This window comes from Artibeus jamaicensis, unplaced genomic scaffold, assembly GCF_021234435.1.
Source record: "Artibeus jamaicensis isolate MK-2021 breed Jamaican fruit bat unplaced genomic scaffold, CSHL_Jam_final contig_464, whole genome shotgun sequence".
Classification (NCBI taxonomy): domain Eukaryota; kingdom Metazoa; phylum Chordata; class Mammalia; order Chiroptera; family Phyllostomidae; genus Artibeus; species Artibeus jamaicensis.
The window spans coordinates 19,585,232-19,603,855 of NW_026521842.1; the positions used below are offsets into that span (position 1 = coordinate 19,585,232).

General features: G+C 44.0%; 1 protein-coding gene across 1 annotated transcript; it reads right to left on the reverse strand.

The window, feature by feature from the left end:
* Nucleotides 1-1,013: 1,013 nt before the first annotated feature.
* On the reverse strand, nt 1,014-18,624 carry CMTM2 (CKLF like MARVEL transmembrane domain containing 2). The gene is made up of 4 exons (XM_037162552.2): nt 18,385-18,624; nt 18,093-18,251; nt 1,714-1,815; nt 1,014-1,268 (listed from the first exon to the last, which is right to left on the reverse strand). The coding sequence occupies exons 1-4, from the start codon at nt 18,622-18,624 to the stop codon at nt 1,014-1,016; spliced, it is 756 nt and encodes a 251-aa protein (XP_037018447.2).

The window sequence follows — 18,624 nt, forward strand, 5'->3', positions numbered from 1 at the left end:
GTGGGGGCTACAGAGATGGACTTGAATGGTAGAGGCACTGTGGGTGGGGCCAGCGGCAAGGCACTGTCCCAAGTTACCCATTTACCAGGGACCTGCTCCAGCCCCGATCTTCCCCACCCTAATGACAGGTGGCTGCCTCTTTCTCAGCAGCGGCCGAGTGTCATCTCCTCCCAGTGGAAGCAGACCTTGCCACTTTCTTGTCCTCAGGGATCCCCATCAGAGGCCCAAGTCTTCACCCTGGCAGCCTAGGCCCCGCTGACCCTCCTCACGGGCCTCTCACATCATCCCCAGCTGGGCTTGCCTCCCAGGCCCGCACATGCGCACACATGCACGCACACACACAGACCTCCCCCAGCTCTTCATGCAGCAGTGTGGGTCCTCACTTTCCTCTTATGAGGATGACTCTTGTCCCGCCAGGGTGGCTGGACCATTGGGTGAGAGTGGGGCCCTGACTGAGGCCTGCCTGTGGGAATTGTGGCTCTGGGGCTCAGCTGGGGCTAGTTTAGGGCTTATGCTCAGGTCTTCCCTGGACAGTGGTGATGCTGCAGGTCTGGGGCCCCTGCAGTGAGGACCAATACTGAGCTACAGAGTCAGAATCAGGCACGACAGCCACATCGTTTCTCGCATAGCGACTACCCGGGTGCTTTAAGAATACACATAAAATAAAAATCAACACAATCAAAATGCATCCTGTCATTTTAGGTCTCCTTCACCTCCGGCCCCTTTGGCTGGTCAGTGCTGACAGCCAGTGTCGCCCAGACTTCTGGTCCCCAAACCCTCTGCGCCCTGCCACCTCCAGTGCCTGGAGAGGGTTGGCCCTCACCTCACTCTCTGCACCAAAACTTTTGGGAACTTGCATCAAATGAACAAAAAATCCATTTCAAGAGAATTTCTTTTCCAAGCAGAGGTGGTTATTTAAGTGGAAAGGATCATTACGCAGACAAGGAAGACAGTGGAACTATGCTTTGTTGTAAAATATGCTGCCATTTCTGACAATAGGTGTCTCCTTTATGTCATTTCTTGCTTTTCTTCCTCTTAATCCCCTTGTCCTTGGGCTTTCCTTCTTCCTTGGGCTTTCCTTCTTCCTTGGGCTTTCCTGCTCCCAGTGCTTTTTCCTCTTCCTTTCCCTTTGCAGGCGGCTCTGGCTTTCCTTTCTCCTTTTTCTGAGGAGCAGCCAGCACATTCCTTTGGATCTTCTTGCCTCTGAAGTGTTTTCTTTGAAGACATATATCGATTAAAGGGAAAAATGCAGCCACAGCAATGAGGACCTGGAAAACAAAAGGAGCCTTATTATTTTTGCTTTTCATTCCGAAGCTGCCATAGTTCCTTCCTGGTTTCTAGTTTGTAAGTATGTGCTGTTCAACACCCCTTGTCCACCTCCAACGACCAGACCCCAGAGACTGAGCTCCCCTCCCCCACCGCCCTGTCGCTCCACTGCTTCTTTCTCTCTTGAAACCTGGCCAGGGTGGGCCTTTTGCCTCTGGGTCAGCAGCTACGAGGAGGAAGCTATTAGTGTGGCTGGCTCCCTAGACTTCATCTTTATTTAAATGGTTTCTCAGCTGGAAAAATTTATCAGCTTTCCTTTCAAACTTTGCTTGGGTCTCAAGATTCTGTGAAAAGGAAAGAAGCCCTGTTCTTCAAATGTGGAAAACACCCATTCTCCAAAAAGAGGTGATTTCTGAGCAAATAACCAGGCCAACCAGGAAGACTCACCACAGCGACCACGTAGTACACGGGCATGGTTTGTCGAGTTTGCACAGCAAGCACTGCAGCCCCGATCAGGAAGAGGGTGGCAAACAGGTCGTTGAGAATGTCCTGAAACCACGGGAGAGATGAGTGTCAGCTCGAAACAGAGCCAAGGCCCCACTGGCACCTGACCTGGCAGAGCGCATGGCTTCCTCCAAAGAGAATGATTTCCAGACTCCTGCCTAATTTTAAATATATATATGTGTGTGTGTGTATTAAATAGTCTGTCTGGAAAGAGTCCAGCTATTGTTAATATAATGAGAACAGTTTCCTGACATTGATGTAACCTGGCAGCCAAGGAGAGTGGACTGGATTGTGCAAGCGAACAGTGAAGACTTCACTGTACTAGTCAGTGGGGGCAGAAGATGCTATTGAGTGAGCACGTGTCCTGTGTGGCCATCACATTCAAAATGACTGAGCCAGTAGAGCAACGAATCTGCATCAGATTTTGCATTAAGCCTGAACATTCTTCTACGGAACCTATTCGGATGATTCAGAAGGCTTTCGGGGACAATGCAATGAGTGCAGTGAAAATAAAAGTGTGGCACAGATGCTTCAAAGACGGTCGAGAATCTGTTGAAAGTGATCCACATTCTGGATGGCCTGCAGCAAGCAGAACACGTGAGAATGTTGAACTCATATAGGTTGCAATCAGCAAAGATGAGTGATGGGCAGCGCGAGAACCAGAAGCTGAGCTGGGGGTTCCAAAAACTACTGTGTCCGCGATTTTGATGCAGGATCCTGGCATGAAACATGTGGCAAAATTCATTTTGCAGCTTCTGCTACCAGAACAGAAGGAACATTGTACTGCGGTTGTTAATGACTTGATTCAAACTGCTACCAATGAACCAGCTTTCCTCAAGAAGGTCATAACTGGAGATGAATCGTGGGTCTATGGCTGTGATCCAGAAACAAGGCCCCGTTGTTCCAATGGAAGTTGCCTGGTTCTCCACACCTGAAGGTGGGGAAAAGTCGCAGCAAGATCAAGACCATGTTAACTGTGTTTATTGATTGGAAAGGTGTTGTCCATCACAGGTATGCCCCTCCAGGCCAAGCAATTAAGGAGTACTACCTCAGTGTTCTTCATCAGTTCAGAGATGTAATACAATGAAAATGGAGGCAGCTATGGGCAACTGGTGATTGGCAGCTTCAGCACAACAATGCACCTGCTCATGCATTATGTCTTGTGCAGAGTTTTTTGCGAAACATCAAATCACCCAGGTGACTCAGCCCCCTACAGCCCAGATTTGGCACCCTGTGACTTCTGGCTTTCCCCCAAACTAAGGTCACCTTTGAAAGAGAAGAGATTTCAGAATTTCAGACCAGTAGTGAGATTCAGGAAACTAGGATGGGGCAGCTGATGGTGACTTGGAGAACTGCGTGAGGTCCCAGGGTGCCTCCTTCAAAGGGGACCGAGGCCTCATTGTCCTATGTACAGTGTTTCTTGTATCTTGTATTTTCTTCAATAAATGTCTCTGTTTTTCATTTTGCATGGCTAGATACCTTCTGGACAGATATATCTATATCTAATCTGTATCTCTATCGTCTGTATCTCTATCTATCTATCTATCATCTATCTATCTATCTATCTATCTATCATCTATCTATCTATCTATCTATCTATCATCTATCTATCTATCTATCTATCTATCTATCTATCTATCTATCTATCATCTATCTATCTCCATATATCTCTAATCTGGCTTGGTGAACATACCTGTGGTCCCTCAGCTGGGCTCTTTGAGTTGAGACCCAAAGTTCCCTCTGCTACCATCTCATCCATGAAAGCATACATTGAATGGCTAGTTGTGTTGGTGACCCCCTGCCCTGCCAGCACTCATTTAAATAAATGCAAAACTATTTAACATAATGACGTCCCTCATAAGCACCATCCCGATCATCTTTCTGCTCTCAGGACCAGTTTCCCACTCTGGAGCCGGGCAGGCTGTATTGCTGGTGGGAGGCTCTGTTGGACTCGGGTAGTCTCACTGGGAGATTGGCAGCTGCCTTTTCACCCCTTGCCCCCCATCTTACTTCCCAGTGGCACCCCCCCCTTTGCTAGGCTTTACTACCTCCTCTATAATCAAACCTCTTTCCCATTTCTCGTGGCCTCGGTCTTGCCCTCTTCCCACACTTGTTTCCCTTTACCCTACCGACAAGGTCCTGATGTTCCCAGGGTGGGCAAAAGGGCTGCGCCGCTGTTTCCTGGCTCAGCCAAACTCGTCGGAGTTGGCCAGACCACAGCCACAGCCAGCTGCTTCCGCCCCCATTGCTCCTGGGGTGATGCTAGCCCTGAGCTGTGCACCCCTTATTCAGGGGGCCATCATGGGCCCTGCAGCGATGAATGGTTGATGCCCACGTTTTCCTTAGGTTTCTAGGATGCTGTTTTCTGCACATCGTCCTTCTCCGATCACTCTGTCCCAGGCCTTTTCTTTTCCCTTTCCACGTTTTGAACTTTAACACATTTCAAACAAAGAAAATAATAAAATACCCCATTCCTACTCCCACTTCCACCAGCCATGAATCACTGACATTACATAGGTGTTAATATCTTGCAGTATTTGCTTCAGGTCTCTTTAAAAGCAATCGACCAAGCAAACAAACACACAAAACAGAAGTGAACCTTGGTGAAGTGGGCTACAGTCTCACCATTCTGTCCCTTTTTCTGCCCCTGCGTCTGAGGCAACCACATATTGGAAGCTGATGGGTAGATTTTCCAAGTGTGTATTAGTATTTCCCTTAACATGCTGTACTCATAATATATACTATTTTGTGTGTTTCAAACATGTTAATTTAAATAAAAGATATTATCTTCTAGCACTTGGTTTTTAAACTCAAAATTTTTGAGATTTATCCATTTTGAGATATGCAGATTGAATTCACTGATTTTAACTGAGGTATCCTACTGTTTGAATAAACCAAACGAGAGACATCAGGTTGTTTCTGCTTTTCATTTAAAAAAAATACATTGTTTGACTTGAGAGAATGAAAGAGAAATGGCGATTTGTTGACGGGGATCAAACCCACAACCTCAGCATGTAGGGATGACGCTCTAACCAGCTGAGCTACCTGGCTGGCCTTTGTTTCCACCTTCCAGAAGATTATACAAACTGCTACAGTGCATGCTCTTGTCTGTGCCTCCTATACACATCTTCTCCTTGACTAGGTGTTGCCAACGTTCTCTCTAAAGTGCTCGTGCCAGTTTCTGCTCATCCCAACAAGGTACAGGGGCTTCCGTTTGCCATGTGCTTGCCAACACCCAGGATCACTAGGCTTATTTAGTTTTGCCTGTTTGGTGAGTCAAAATGCTACCTCACTGTTGCTGTAAATTTCCAGGGCACCAGGTACTAGTGAAGCATTTTTAGAAACATGTTTTAGGCATTTGTGTTTGCTGCCTATTTATATCCTTTATTCCATTTTTCTGCTGGCTTGTATAAAGATTTTTGTTTATGACATCTTCTGTTGTAAATTCTAAATTATAATGGGTTATATAGCTCCCCTCTCCCAAGAACATGTGGTAAAGGTTCCATTCAACTGTTCTGTATAATACCACCTCTGTTATGTACCAAGTTGCTGTATGTATGTAGGTCTGTTTCTGAGATGTCTTTTCTATTCCAGTCTTAGTTTGCTCAGGCTGCTGTAACAAAAAACCACAGACTGGGTAGTTTAAACAATGGACACTTATTTTCCCACAGTTCTAGAGGCTAGAAGTTCATGATCAAGGTGCCAGAAAATGTAATTTCTGGTGAGGGCTCTTTCCCTTGTTTGCAGATGGCTGCCTTCTCTCTATGTCCTCACATGACCTTTCCGTGGTGTGTCAGGTGGGGGTGGGGAGAGAGGGGAGGAAGGAGAGCTCTGTCTTTTTTTATAGGAACACTAATCCAGTTGGATTGGGACCCACCCTTATGACCTCATTTAATCTTAATCACTACTCTGTAGGTCCCATCTGCAATTACAGCCACACGGGGTTTAGGATTTAAGCATCTGAAATTCGGGGGTGCACATTCACTCCGTAATAACCCCATTAGTCTTTTTGTCAATCCCGAGCTAGTGCTAAAGCTCTACAGCAGGGGTGTCGAACTCATTTTCACTGGGGGCCACATCAGCCTCGTGGTTGCCTTCAAGGGCCAAATGTAATTTTAGGGCTGTATAGATGTAACTGCTCCGTAACGGTTAAGCGAGAGCTCGGCGCTGCCGCCAGGTGGAAACCAGATGCCGGGCCGGATAAAACAAGGTGCAGGGCCGGATTTGCCATCTGTGCTTTACAGCAATTCAAATACCGTGTGCGTGGTGAGTCGGTCCTTGTAATTCTTTTTATTCTTCCATAAGAATTTTTTGAAGTATATTTTATTGCTTATGCTATTACAGTTGTGCCGTTTATTTCCTCCCTTTTATCCCCCTCTGCTCTGCACTGTCCCTCTCTCCAGCATCCCTCTCCCTTAGTTCATGTCCATGGGTTGTACATATAAGTTCTTTGACTTCTCCACTTCCCACACTATTCTTAACCTCCCCCTGTCTGTTTTGTACCTACCACTTATGCTTCTTATTCCCTATATATTTTCCCCATCCCCCATCCCTCTCCCATCCCCCTATTCTCTCCCATCCCCCTCCCTACTGATAACCCTCCATGTGATCTCCATTTCTGTGATTCTGTTCCTGTTCTAATTGTTTGGTTAATTAGTTTTTTTTTAGGGTCAGTTGTTGATATTTGTGAGTTTGTTGTCATTTTAATGTTCATATTTTTATCATTTTCTTTTTCTTAGATAAGTCCCTTTAACATTTCATATGTTAAGGTCTTGGTGATGATGAACTCCTTTAATTTTATCTGCCCTTCCATTCTAACAGATAGCTTTTCTAGATAGGGTAATCTTGGATGTAGGTCCTTGCCTTTCATGAATTGGGATACTTCTTTCCAGCCCCTTTGTGCCTGTAAGGTCTCTTTTGAGAAATCCGCTGACAGTCTGATGGGAACTCCTTTGTAGGTAACTGTCTCCTTTTCTCTTGCTGCTTTTAAAATTCTCTTCTGCCTTGGCTGGTGTAGCTCAGTGGATTGAGTGTCAGACTTGAACCAAAGGGTCACTGGTTCAATTCCCAGTCAGTGCGCATGCCTGGGTTGCAGGCCAGGTCCAAAGTAGTGGTTGTATGAGAGGCAATCACACATTGATGTTTCTCTCACTCTTTCCTCTGTTCCCATTTGTCTAAAAATAAAATAAATAAAATCTTAAGAAAAATAAAATTCTCTTATCTTTATTTTTAAAAATATATTTTATTGATTATGCTATTACAGTTGTCCTATTCCCCCCTTCACTCCCCTCCACCCTGCACACCCCCTCCCACCCACATTCCCCCACTTTAGTTCATGTCCATGTGTCATACTTATAAGTTCTTTGGCTTCTACATTTCCCATATTATTCTTATCCTCCCCCTCTCTATTTTCTCCCTACCATCTATGCTACTTATTCTCTGTACCTTTCTTCCCCTCTCCTCCTCCCACTCCCCTGTTGCTAACCCTCCATTTCGGTGGTTCTGTTCCTGTTCTAATTGTTTGCTTAGTCTGTTTTTGTTTTTGTTTCAGGTGTGGTTGTTAATAATTGTGACTTTGCTGTCATTTTACTATGCACGTTTTTTATCTTCTTTTTCTTAGATAAGTTCCTTTAACATTTCATATAATAAGGGCTTGGTGATGATGATGAACTCCTTTAATTTGACCTTATCTGAGAAGCACTTTATCTGTCCTTCCATTCTAGATGGTAGCTTTGCTGGATAGAGCAATCTTGGATGTAGGTCCTTGCCTTTCATGACTTGGAATGCTTCTTTGTAGCCCCTTCTTGCCTGGAAGGTCTCTTTTGAGAAATCCACTGACAGTCTGATGGGAACTCCTTTGTAGGTAACTCCTTTTGTCTTGCTGCTTCTAGGATTCTCTCTTTCATTTTAATCTTGAGTAATGTAATTATGATGTACCTTGGGGTGTTCCTCCTTGGGTCCACCTTCTTTGGGACTCTCTGAACTTCCTGGACATCCTAGAAGTTTATTTCCTTTGCCAGATAGGGGAAGTTCTCCTTTATTATTTGTTCAAATAACTTTTCCACTTGTTGCTCTTCCTCTTCCCCTTACTGGTACCCCTATGATTCAGATGTTGGAATGTTTAAAGATGTCCTGGAGGTTCCTAAACCTCTCCTCATTTTTTTTGAATTCTTGTTTCTTCATTCTTTTCTGATTGGATATTTCTTTCTTCCTTCTGGTCCACTCCTTTGACCTGAGTCCCCGTTTCCTTCCCGTCACTATTGGTTCCCTTTACATTTTTCTTTATTTCACTTAGGATAACCTTCATTTTTTCATCTAATTTGTGACTAAAATCAACCAGTTCTGTGAGCATCCTGATTACCAGTGTTTTGAACTGTGCATCTGATAGGTCGGCTACCTCTTCGTCACTTAGTTGTATTTTCTCTAGAGCTTTGATTTGTTCTTTTGTTTGGGCCATTTTTTTTTTTGTCTTGATACACCTGTTACGTGTGAGGGGCAGAGCCTTAGATATTCACCAGGGCAGGGCAACCCAGTTGCTGGGTTGTGACGCTGCATGTGGGGGTGGGGTTAGAGAAGGAACAATGGCGCTTGCTTCGCTCTCTGCAGGATTTTGGTCACTTTCCCCACTCCCCACCAGCAGACTGGGCCCTTCTGGTGCTAATTCCCAGGCAGGTGGGCTTGTGTACATTTTAGGACCCTGTGGGTCTCCCCAACCAACGCTCCTGTGAGGCTGGGAGTCTCTCCCACTGCCACCTCAACCCCCACAGGTGTTTTCAGTCAGAGGTTTGAGGCTTTATTTCCCCGCTGCAGCCCTGGGTTGCATAGTCTGTCTAGCTCCCCAGTTGTTCCTTCTGGTTTATCCACATGTGAATGTGGGACCACTCCGTCCGCCAGCCGCCACTTCGCTGGGTCTGCCAGATGCTGCTTCACCAGGTCTGCCAGCTGCCACCTTGCCTCTGGCCGCCTGTCTCTGCCCCTCCTACCAGTCTGGATTAATGTGTCTTCTTTAACTCCTTGCTTATCAGACTTCCATACAATTTGATTTTTTGTCAGTTCTGGTTGTTTTTTGTTTTTAAATTTGTTGTTATCCTTCTTTTGGTTGTGTGAGGAGGCACAGTATGTCTACTTATGCCTCTATCTTGGCCAGAGGTTGCCTCTTTCATAAGAATTTTAGAATCATCTTGTAAAGCCCCACGAAGAACCTCTCTTAGGATGAAATCTCATTTAATTTATAGGTTACTTTGGAATTAGTTGCCATCTTTATGATAGTAACTCTTCACATCTGTGCATAGTATATTTCTCCATATTTTTAGGGTTTTCTTTTGTGTCCACTGATAAAATGTTATAATCACTATAGAAAGCCACACACACCTTTGGGCAGGTTTATTCTCAGATACCTGGTAGTCTGTTGTTTCAAATTCTGTTTTTGAAAAGCCACATTTCTTCGTTGTTTGTTGCTCATATTCAAGAACACTATTGCTTTTTGTCTTTGGTAATCTTGTGGAACCTGGATCAACTCTAGTGGACTGTAGATTCTCTTGGATTTTCTGTGTAGAGGGTCTTGTGATCTGTGAGTAATGCTGGATTTTTCTCCCTTCCTGATCCATGTATCTTTTGTTTTCCTCGTCATGTTGGACTGATGCAGATCTCTGCAGAATGCTGAGTAGAAGTGGGGACGGGAGTCATCTTTAAAGTTTTACCATGAGATGAAATGTTTATTTTAGGTTTGGGTCGACACCTATTATTAAGGAAGTTCTCTTTTTCCTGGTTTTCTAAAAGTAAGCGCTAGGTATTAAGAAATAGTTCTTCAAGACTTCCGCCAAGATGGAGGTGTAGGTGGAACCACTTCGCCTTCTCACACAATCAAGTTTAAAAACAACAAAGTTTTAGCAACAAAAACGTAGCCAAACCACAGAAAATTGAACTACACAGAAGTCTGACAACAACGAACACTTCAGCCAAACCGGTAAGAGGGGCAGAGCCAGCAGCAGAGTGGGTCGGGCAGGAAAGATCCACTGGACCCACCCGTGTGCGTGACCCAGGTGCGCCAGCAGCTGTGGGCAGATCCCAGGTGTGGAGAAGCGGGCGGACCCACTGAGGGCAGACCGTGGTCACACATTCATGTGCAGATAAACTGGTGAAGGAGCTAGCGGTGGTGAGATGGACCGCGTGGGCCCCAGCGGTGGAAAGTGGCAGAGAGAACCACCATTGTTCCTCTCTGACCCTGCCCCCACATACAGAGTCACAAAACAGCGACCTGGGTGGCCCCGTCCTGGTGAGCAACTAAGGCTCCGCTCCTCATACATAAGAGGCATGAACAGATCAAAACATGGCTCAAGAACAACTCAGAGCCCCAGAGCCGATAAATCTAAGTGAGGAAGAAATAGCCAAACTTTCAGATGCACAGTTCTAAACACTGGTGATCAGGATGCTCACAGAACTGGTTGATTTTAGTCACAAATTAGAGGAACATATGAAGGCTAAACTAATTGAAATGAATGGAAATGCACAGGAAACCAATAGTAATGGAAAGGAAACTGGGACTCAAATCAAAGGAGTGGACCAGGAAGAGGAAAAAAATGACCAAACAGAAAAGAATGAAGAAACAAGAATTCAAAAAAATGAGGAGAGGCTTAGGAACCTTCAGGACATCTTTAAACGTTCCAACATTCGAATTATATGGGTACCAGAAGGGGAAGAGGAACAGCCACCACTGAAAAACTTATTTGAACAAAAAATAAAGGAGAACTTCCCCAATCTGGCAAAGGAAATAGACTTCCAGGAAATCCAGGAAGCTCAGAGAGTCCCAAAGAACTTGGACCCAAGAAGGAACACACCGAGGCACATCATCATTACATTAGCCAAGATTAAAATGAAGGAGAGAATCCTAGAAGCAGCAAGAGGTAAGGGGACAGTCACCTATAAATGAGTTCCCATCAGACTGTCAGTGGATTTCTCAAAAGAGACCTTACAGGCAAGAAGGGGCTGGAAAGAAGTATTCCAAGTCATGAAATCCAAAGACCTATATCCAAGATTGCTCTATCCAGCAAAGCTTTCATTTAGAATGGAAGGACAGATAAAGTGCTTCTTAGATAAGATCAAATTCAAGGAGTTCATCATCACCAAGCCCTTATTATATGAAATGTTAAAGGGACTTATCTAAGAAAAGAAGATAAAAAAGATGAACAGTGAAAGGACAGCAAACTCACAGTTATTAAGAAGCACACCTAAAACAAAAGCAAACTAAGAGGACAGCTAGATCAGGAGTGGAAACATAGAAATGAAGATCACATGGAGGGTTAGCAACAGAGGGGTGGGAGAAGGAGAAGGGGAGAGAAGGTACAGAAAATAAGTAGCATAAATGGTAGGTAGAAAATAGATAGGAGGGAGGGCAAGAATAGTATGGGAAATATGGAATCTAAAGAACATGAGACAGGTGGTCATAAACTAAAGGGGGGGATGGTGGGGGAGGGGAATGAAGGGGGAAATAGAACAACTGTAATGGCATAATTAATAAAATATATTAAAAAAAGAAATAGTTCTTCAGCAGCTTATGAGATGATGAAATGTTTTTCTTGCCTAAATGAAAGATGGTGAATTATATTAATAGAATCTTGAAAACTAAATCATCTTTACATCCCTGGTGGAAACCTTGCTTAACCATGATATATTGCTTGCTTATATACTGCTGGGTTCAGTTTGCTATTTTATCGAGGATTTTATGGCCATATGCAAATAAGATAGGCCTATAGTTTACTTTTATTATAATGTCTGGTTTTAAGATCAAGGTTCCAGAAGATAGTACAGCATGTTATAGAGCTTTTAGAAAAAAAGAGAGAAAAGGGACAGACCAATGGAATTGAATATAAAATCCAGAAATCAACCCTGCATATGGGAGTTCGCATTGAACAAAAATGGCATTTCAGACCAGTGAGGAAAACACATACCGTCCAATACATTAGTAACTATATGGACTGAGTAAACAGCTGGGTAGCCATCAGGATTTAAAGCTGGTGTCACAGTTCACACCACAGACCAAAATAACTCCATGGGAGTCAAAAGATTTAAATGTAAAACATTAAGCCAGTGCCAGATGAAAACATGGATGAATTATTTTATAACCTGTTTTTAAAATTTTTTGTGTTAACTTTTGTAAGCTGTATTTTTTTAAGTTGTATTTTGTATTTAAGTTTGTATAGTTGAAATTAACTATGCAAACTTTCCACTTTATTCACATAAAAGTTTATATTTTCCATGTGATCTTTAAAAGCTCTTGATCTTTGTACTAACATTTTCTTTCTTTCTTTTAAAAAAAAGACCTTGGGAAAAATTTGAGATCTGTCCACTTTATTAGTCATTTCAAAGAACTAAATATTTGGTTTTATTAGTCATTACTATGGTTTTTATTTTTCTATGGCATTAATTTTAGCTCTTATTTTTGGCATTGCCTTCTCCATTACATGGTTTTGTCTTGAGATAGACACTTGAACTGTTAGTTTGCAGTGTTCTTTTCTAATTATATAAGCTCAGATTAGAATTATTTAGCTGCACCCTACGGGTAGTGTTTGCAAATACTATACATAACTAAATCCCCATATGTTTAGGGAAAACATGAAGTTCCCTACCCCTAAACACATGGGGATTTAGTTAAATTTTCTGATTTCTAATTATATTGCATTGAAATTAGAGAATGTTGTCTGTATGATATCAGTTCCTTGCATTTGCTTTGTGATCTTATTAAGAATATAATTTTAATGATTGTTCCAAGTGTGTTTGAAAAGAATATATAGACTATTACTGTTTGGTGCAGGGTTCTTTGTGTTCTATATACCAGTGGACTAAGCTATTAATTACTTAGGCCGGCATGTTAAAATCTCCCATTATGGTTGCTATTTGCCAATTCTTTCTTACAATGAAGTCTATTTTTGTCTTTTTTTATATTTGGGAGCTATATTGTTAGGTGTATACAAGTTCAGAATTGCTATAGGTAATGGTCTTCTTTATATATCTTTTTAAAAATATTAAATTGGTATAATCTGGTACTAAAGTTATGCCATGTCTTTTTTAGTTAGCATTTTCCTCTCATTATTTTTCCCATTTCTTGCTTTTTAATTTTTTATTGTATTTTTTCTATCACCATTTAGCCCCCCCTTCTTCCCCTCCCCCCAAAATCACCTCCCTGCTGTCCATGCCCATGAATCCTTTCTCCTTCTCCCTCCATCCCTCCACCCCCAGCCTCCCCCATTTCTTATAACCTTTCCCCACATGCCTTGTAATTTTGTATATTTTTATTTAAGTTATTTATTTATTTATCTTTAGAGGGGAAGGGAAAGAGAGAGGGAGAGAAATATCAGTGTGTGGTTGCCTCTCGTTTGTTCCTTGCTGGGAACTGACCTGCAACCCAGGCTTGTGCCCTGACTGATAATCGAACCGTGATCCTTTGGTTCACAGGCCCCCGCTCAATCCACTGAGCTACGCCAGCCAGGGTGTAATTTTGTATATTGCTGGATTAATAAAAATTCTGTTCTTAAGAGTTCTCTGTCTTTTAAGTGAAGAATATAGCCCATTTATATTTGCCATCATTTCTGATATATTCGGATATATGTGTAGCATTTCATTTTTTCTACTTAACATACATCACGCATGTTCCTTTTTATTTTTCCCTTCCATTTCACCTTTTCCCCCTCAACAGGCTTGATATATATACCCCAGAATTATATTCTTAAAAAGAATATAGTAGAATGTTTTAATATGTTAATGTTTATGTCATCGTTATGTCTATATTACTGCCAAATACCACCCCCTAATCAAGAACTTTTACCTCTTCTCACACACAACCACAGTGGTCTCACATGTTATCACGTCGCTGTTGCTTTAGTTTCTACATGCTTTATAGTGTTCTCTCCCCCAAACAAGCTATTACTATATATTTTTAAAAACCCTTTGTCTTAGTGTATATTGAAGTCAGCCCATAAGCTGACTAGGTTTTTTGGCTTACAGTTTCTTTTTAAACATTGCCAACAATTCTTGGGGGTTTGTTTCTTCCTGAAGGACACTCTTTAGTAGTTCTCTCAGTGAGGGTCAGTGAATATACATGTTTTTGTTCTTTGTCTGAAAGTGTCTTTATTTTACTTTTTCCACCTCAGCCCTTCACAGAAATTATTCCATTATTTTCTGGCCGCTGTCATTGTTGTTGAAAATATATAGTTTGCTTAATAGTTTGAGTGTGTATTTTTTCAGATAAATGGTTCATGAATTGTTCTCCTGGTTTCCTTTAGTTCTTGGAGCATTTTCAAGATAGTTCATGTAAATTCTTTGTCTATTAAGTCTAATATCTGGCCACTTTCGGGAGTGGTTTCTATTAACTTGTTTTCTGTGAGTGGGCCTAACCTTTTTTCTTTGTTTTGCATGCCATGTAATTCTTCAAAAACCGAGAGTTTTGAATACGAGAATGTCGTTACTCTGAAAACCGCATTCTCTCTTCTCCCCAGGTCAGTTGTTGCTACCCTGGGGTTGCAGTCATTTGTGTGTTTAGTGACGTCTTCTAAACTATGTTTTGAAAAACTGTATTATTTACTCTTGTGTGGCCACCGAAGTCTCTGTTTCATTAGCTTAAAAGTCAGGTAGTGGTTTGACAGGCATTTCTGTAAATATCTAGAAACAAAACAAACAGAAACACTGCACCAGCCTTTGCAGGTTGGCTTTGTGCTACGGCACTGCTTCCGCCCTTGTCCAGGCTGTTTGCAGCTCTTAGTGTCCACTTGCTGCTTGTGCAGAGCGTAAAGGTCAGCCAGAGTCGAAAGCTTAGAGTCTTTTCTGAGAATGCGCTCAGGGCTAGGCATGTGCGTGGCCATCTAAATCCCCAGGTGAGAGGAGAAGCTTTTCATAGCTCTGATTCCTCCATGTATCTCCTTCCCCACCCTCCTCCTTCACACACTTCTGGTCTGTCTGCCACTTGCCTCGTGTATTTCCCCTCCTCCCGGGTGGCTATGGTTGGTTAGTATATTTGCCAAAGCAGAATTTGACAAATTCTCTCTAGGAGGCCTCTTTGGCCCCAGTGAGCTCTGAGGCAGGTGAAACAAAGGCAAGTCTCTGGGCCAACCCTGTCGGGGAGCCGCCAGACAGGCCAAACCACAGGTCATAATGCTTTGAGAACAAGGTCTGTGTTGTTCCCCTCACCACCGACAAGGAATGTGGCCAGGAATGCGGACTGTCCTCTTCACGACACTGGGAAGCTGGAGGGCAAGCGATGGCAGGCGCGGAGGTTAGAATGTCATAACGAGCTCTTACCGAGGTTCAACAGATGATTTCCTCATTAAGCATTCCTCTGGTTATTATAAGATTTTTAAAAATTAGATTCCAGTGTTCTGAAAAGTTGATTCTGACTGGCTGGACACCCTAGTCATTGCTTTAATGGAGGGGTAGACTTTCAGAGTTCCTTCCTCTGCCAATTTCATGTCGCTCACGAAATCTCGCGGGTTCTCCATTCTTATCATTTTGGGTGTTTCCTCTCCTACCTTCTCCCGAGTCTCTTCTTCTCTGAGGCGTATGGTGGGCTTTTTCATTCCATATCCTCTGTCTCAACTCCTTTTAGATTTTCTCTCTCAGTGCTGTGTTCTGGGTAATTTCTCTACATCTTTTAGTTCACTAACTCTCCAGCTTGGTCCGAGATGCTTTTTAAACCCATCTACTGACATTTTTATTTCAATAACTATATAGTGTGGGACAAAAGTAGGTTTACAGTGGTGAGTGTGCAAAACACAGAGTTTATTCTTGTTTTATTTGTGAATTATCGTATTGTTTTCCAAACGCACAACTGTAAACCTACTTTTGCCTCACCTTGTATGTTTAATTCTAGACATTATATTTTGTACTTTACAAAAGGTCTGTCCAGCCCCGACCAGGTGGCTCAGTTGGTTGGAGCATCGTCCTGACGTTGCCGGGGCTGCAGGCTGATCCCCAACAGGCCACATATGACAGGCAACCAGTGAAGGCATGAATAAGTGGAACAGCAAGTCAGGGTTTCTCTCTCTCTCCACCCTTCTCTCTCCCAAATCAATAAAAAAATCACCATGATAAAATACATCTGTCTACTCTTTCCTCATAATGTCTTATTCTTTTTTTAGGGCTCTTATTTATATCTTTAATACTTTTAAATATCTCCTATTTTCTGACGGCTTTTCAATTATCTTATATTTTCCGTGTTCTAATCCTCCCATTTGTTATGTTTGCTGATTCTTGATTCTCAGTTGTGGGGATTGGAGAATAAGACTGTGAGTTCATTTTGGGGAAGGCTTCCCCCCCGCCCCCAACACTCCATCCTGTGAGACTCTCTTTAGGTTTCGGTTGTGATTTCATATTTGTTTCTGTCAAGAGTCCCATGGATATCATCAAATTGGGATCAATTTTTATGCAAATTCTCAGGCATTACATTTTCTAAGCTGCATAATATTTCTAAGCTGAAGGTAGGGAAAATTCAAACCAAAAATATATAAAGTCCAGGCTCAAGATTTGTTTCTCAAGGTGGTCTTCTTTGTTTGTTTGTTTGCTTTTTCACTCAAAGCTCAGGCAGAGATGAACATCTCTTGTTCCATCACCTTGCTTTCTTGTTCCTCTGGGTGTGGGAAAGGTGTCTTCTTTGTCTTTTCCCTGAGGGGGTCATCTTTGCATGTTTCGGGCTTTTTTCGGGGCTCTCAGTTCGGAGTCCCCACTGTGCTTGGGCGAAGGCCTCACTCCTAGCGTGAGAGTGGAAGTGGTTTCTGCGATAGCCCTTCATGAGCCCCCCACCCACACTTCAGTGGCTCATCCCACCACTGTTCCTATTCTCCATTTCCAATGCCTGTGCGTTTTCCCCTTTTCTTGCCCGCTCAGCCGTTCAGTTAAAGCAGCAGTAGTTACATTGCCCCTAGTAGTTCAGGTAACTACCGAAGTTTAGGTAAGCACAGCAGGAGCGTTTTCAGGGTTCATTGGTTTTTCATCTTGCTGGAACCAAAAGTGTCTTCTCTCAAACTCCTGGGCAGGGAACTCGTAAAGGGACAGAGAATGAGTTCCCCATCTGTCCCTTCATTTTGTCCTCTGCTTATCCCTTTTCTCAGAGTCTTATTTGGCCCTCTTCTTTCTCGCTATACTGGGGGTCCTCACATACTTCACTGAGACTTGTGGATCCCTGGAGCCTAATGACCCTTTTTTTATCCTCGCTCAAAGATACGTTTTTAATGATTTTAGAGAAAGGAAGGGGAAAGGGAGAGAGAGGGAGGAGGGAGACAGAGATGTGATAGAGAAATATTGATCAGTTGCTTCCCATACATGCCCTGACTGGAAATCAAACTTGGAACCTAGGTATGTGCCCTGACCAGGAATTGAACCTGCAACCTTTTGATGTACTAGGTAACGCTCCAACCAACTGTACCACCCGGCCAGGGCTGGACCCTAATAATTTTTAACGAGTTGGCAGGACAGAGTGTAGTTAAGGACTCAGATCTACTGACAAGGCTGGGTTTGAATCTTTTTTTCTGCCCCTTCCTGGCTGAGCTACCTGGGGCAAGTTACTTGGCCACGCTGAGCCCATTTCATGTGTGAAGCGAGTAAACCACTGAGCCGGGACTCTGGAGGCATGCCGTGAGTGTGCGGTGAATAAGGGGGCCTTGGGCGAGGTGGGAGTTCGGTGTAGGTGTGCCCTGTGATTACATAGGGAACAGGCAGGCGGCCTTCCCGTCCTCGGGCCCCTCCTCCAGCGCCTCACATCCACTCCTCAGGCACAGTCATCAAAGTGAGTACTACCGCCCTGCTCTCACTCAGGAGGACGCAGAGGCTGGACGTGGTTGGGTAACTTGCCTCCTCCCATTCCTTGCAGTGAAGAACTGCTTCGGGCTGAACACCCTTCCATGACGATCCAGGGATCGTCACTGGAGATCTGAGGCTGCTTTAGAAGTGACTTTTCCAAAAAAAGAATTCTCATTTTATTTTACTGATTTATGGGAAGATTGTTTTCGGCCTTGGCATTCTGGGAATGGGGTGCCATTTGGGTGATCTCCCCGGTCAGATGTGAGCTGGCACAGGGGTTGGGAGGAAAAGGTAGCTGCTACACCTCCCCTCGGCCCAAGTAGAGCAGATCCTTAGGGAAGGGAAGACCTTGTGCTTTGACCTTGAGGTGCATAAGAGGCTCCTGCCCCAGGCTGGGCTTTTTTGGAGCGTTTTCTGCCCCAGCCCCACCCAGAGGTGCTGAGCCCCTGTCTGGGCACTGAGGTGGGAGGCAAGGCCTCTCTCTGTCAACATCTGTGAATGCACGCCGGCCTCGGCCCTACGCGGTGCCCCTCACTTACAGTAATGGGCCACAGGATAAAGGGCATGAATCTCTGGATGGCGAAGGTGTGGACGATGATGAAAAAGCAGAAGATGGACAATTCCATGGTGATGAGGAGAGTCAGGAGGGGGTGCACAGTGGTCCCAGTGAACATGACCAATGCAGCTATTAGGCAGCCCTGTGGGGAGACAGAAGCCTGAGCCTCCGCAAAGGGCCCTCACCTACCCCCGAGCCCCTCTAGAGCCCTTTGGGGCCCGCTCCTCCCTCTCTCTGTCTTCGGGCCCCCGCCCGGGGATACCAGGCCCACTTACCAAGCTTAGGATCTTGACCTCCGCGTGCCCCATAACCCAGAACTCTCTGTTGCTGTCCTTGAATTCCCACCTGTAGCGGCGACATCCCTTCCTGGTGCCCACTTGGTCCTTGGGCTGCACCGATTTTACCTTTGGCGGTAATGCTTCCGCTGCCGCATCACCTTTCTGATCAGCTGGTTTGGTGTCTGTGGGCGGGGGCGCTGCGCCCGGTTTGCCAAACTTTTTGCCTTTGTCTGCCAT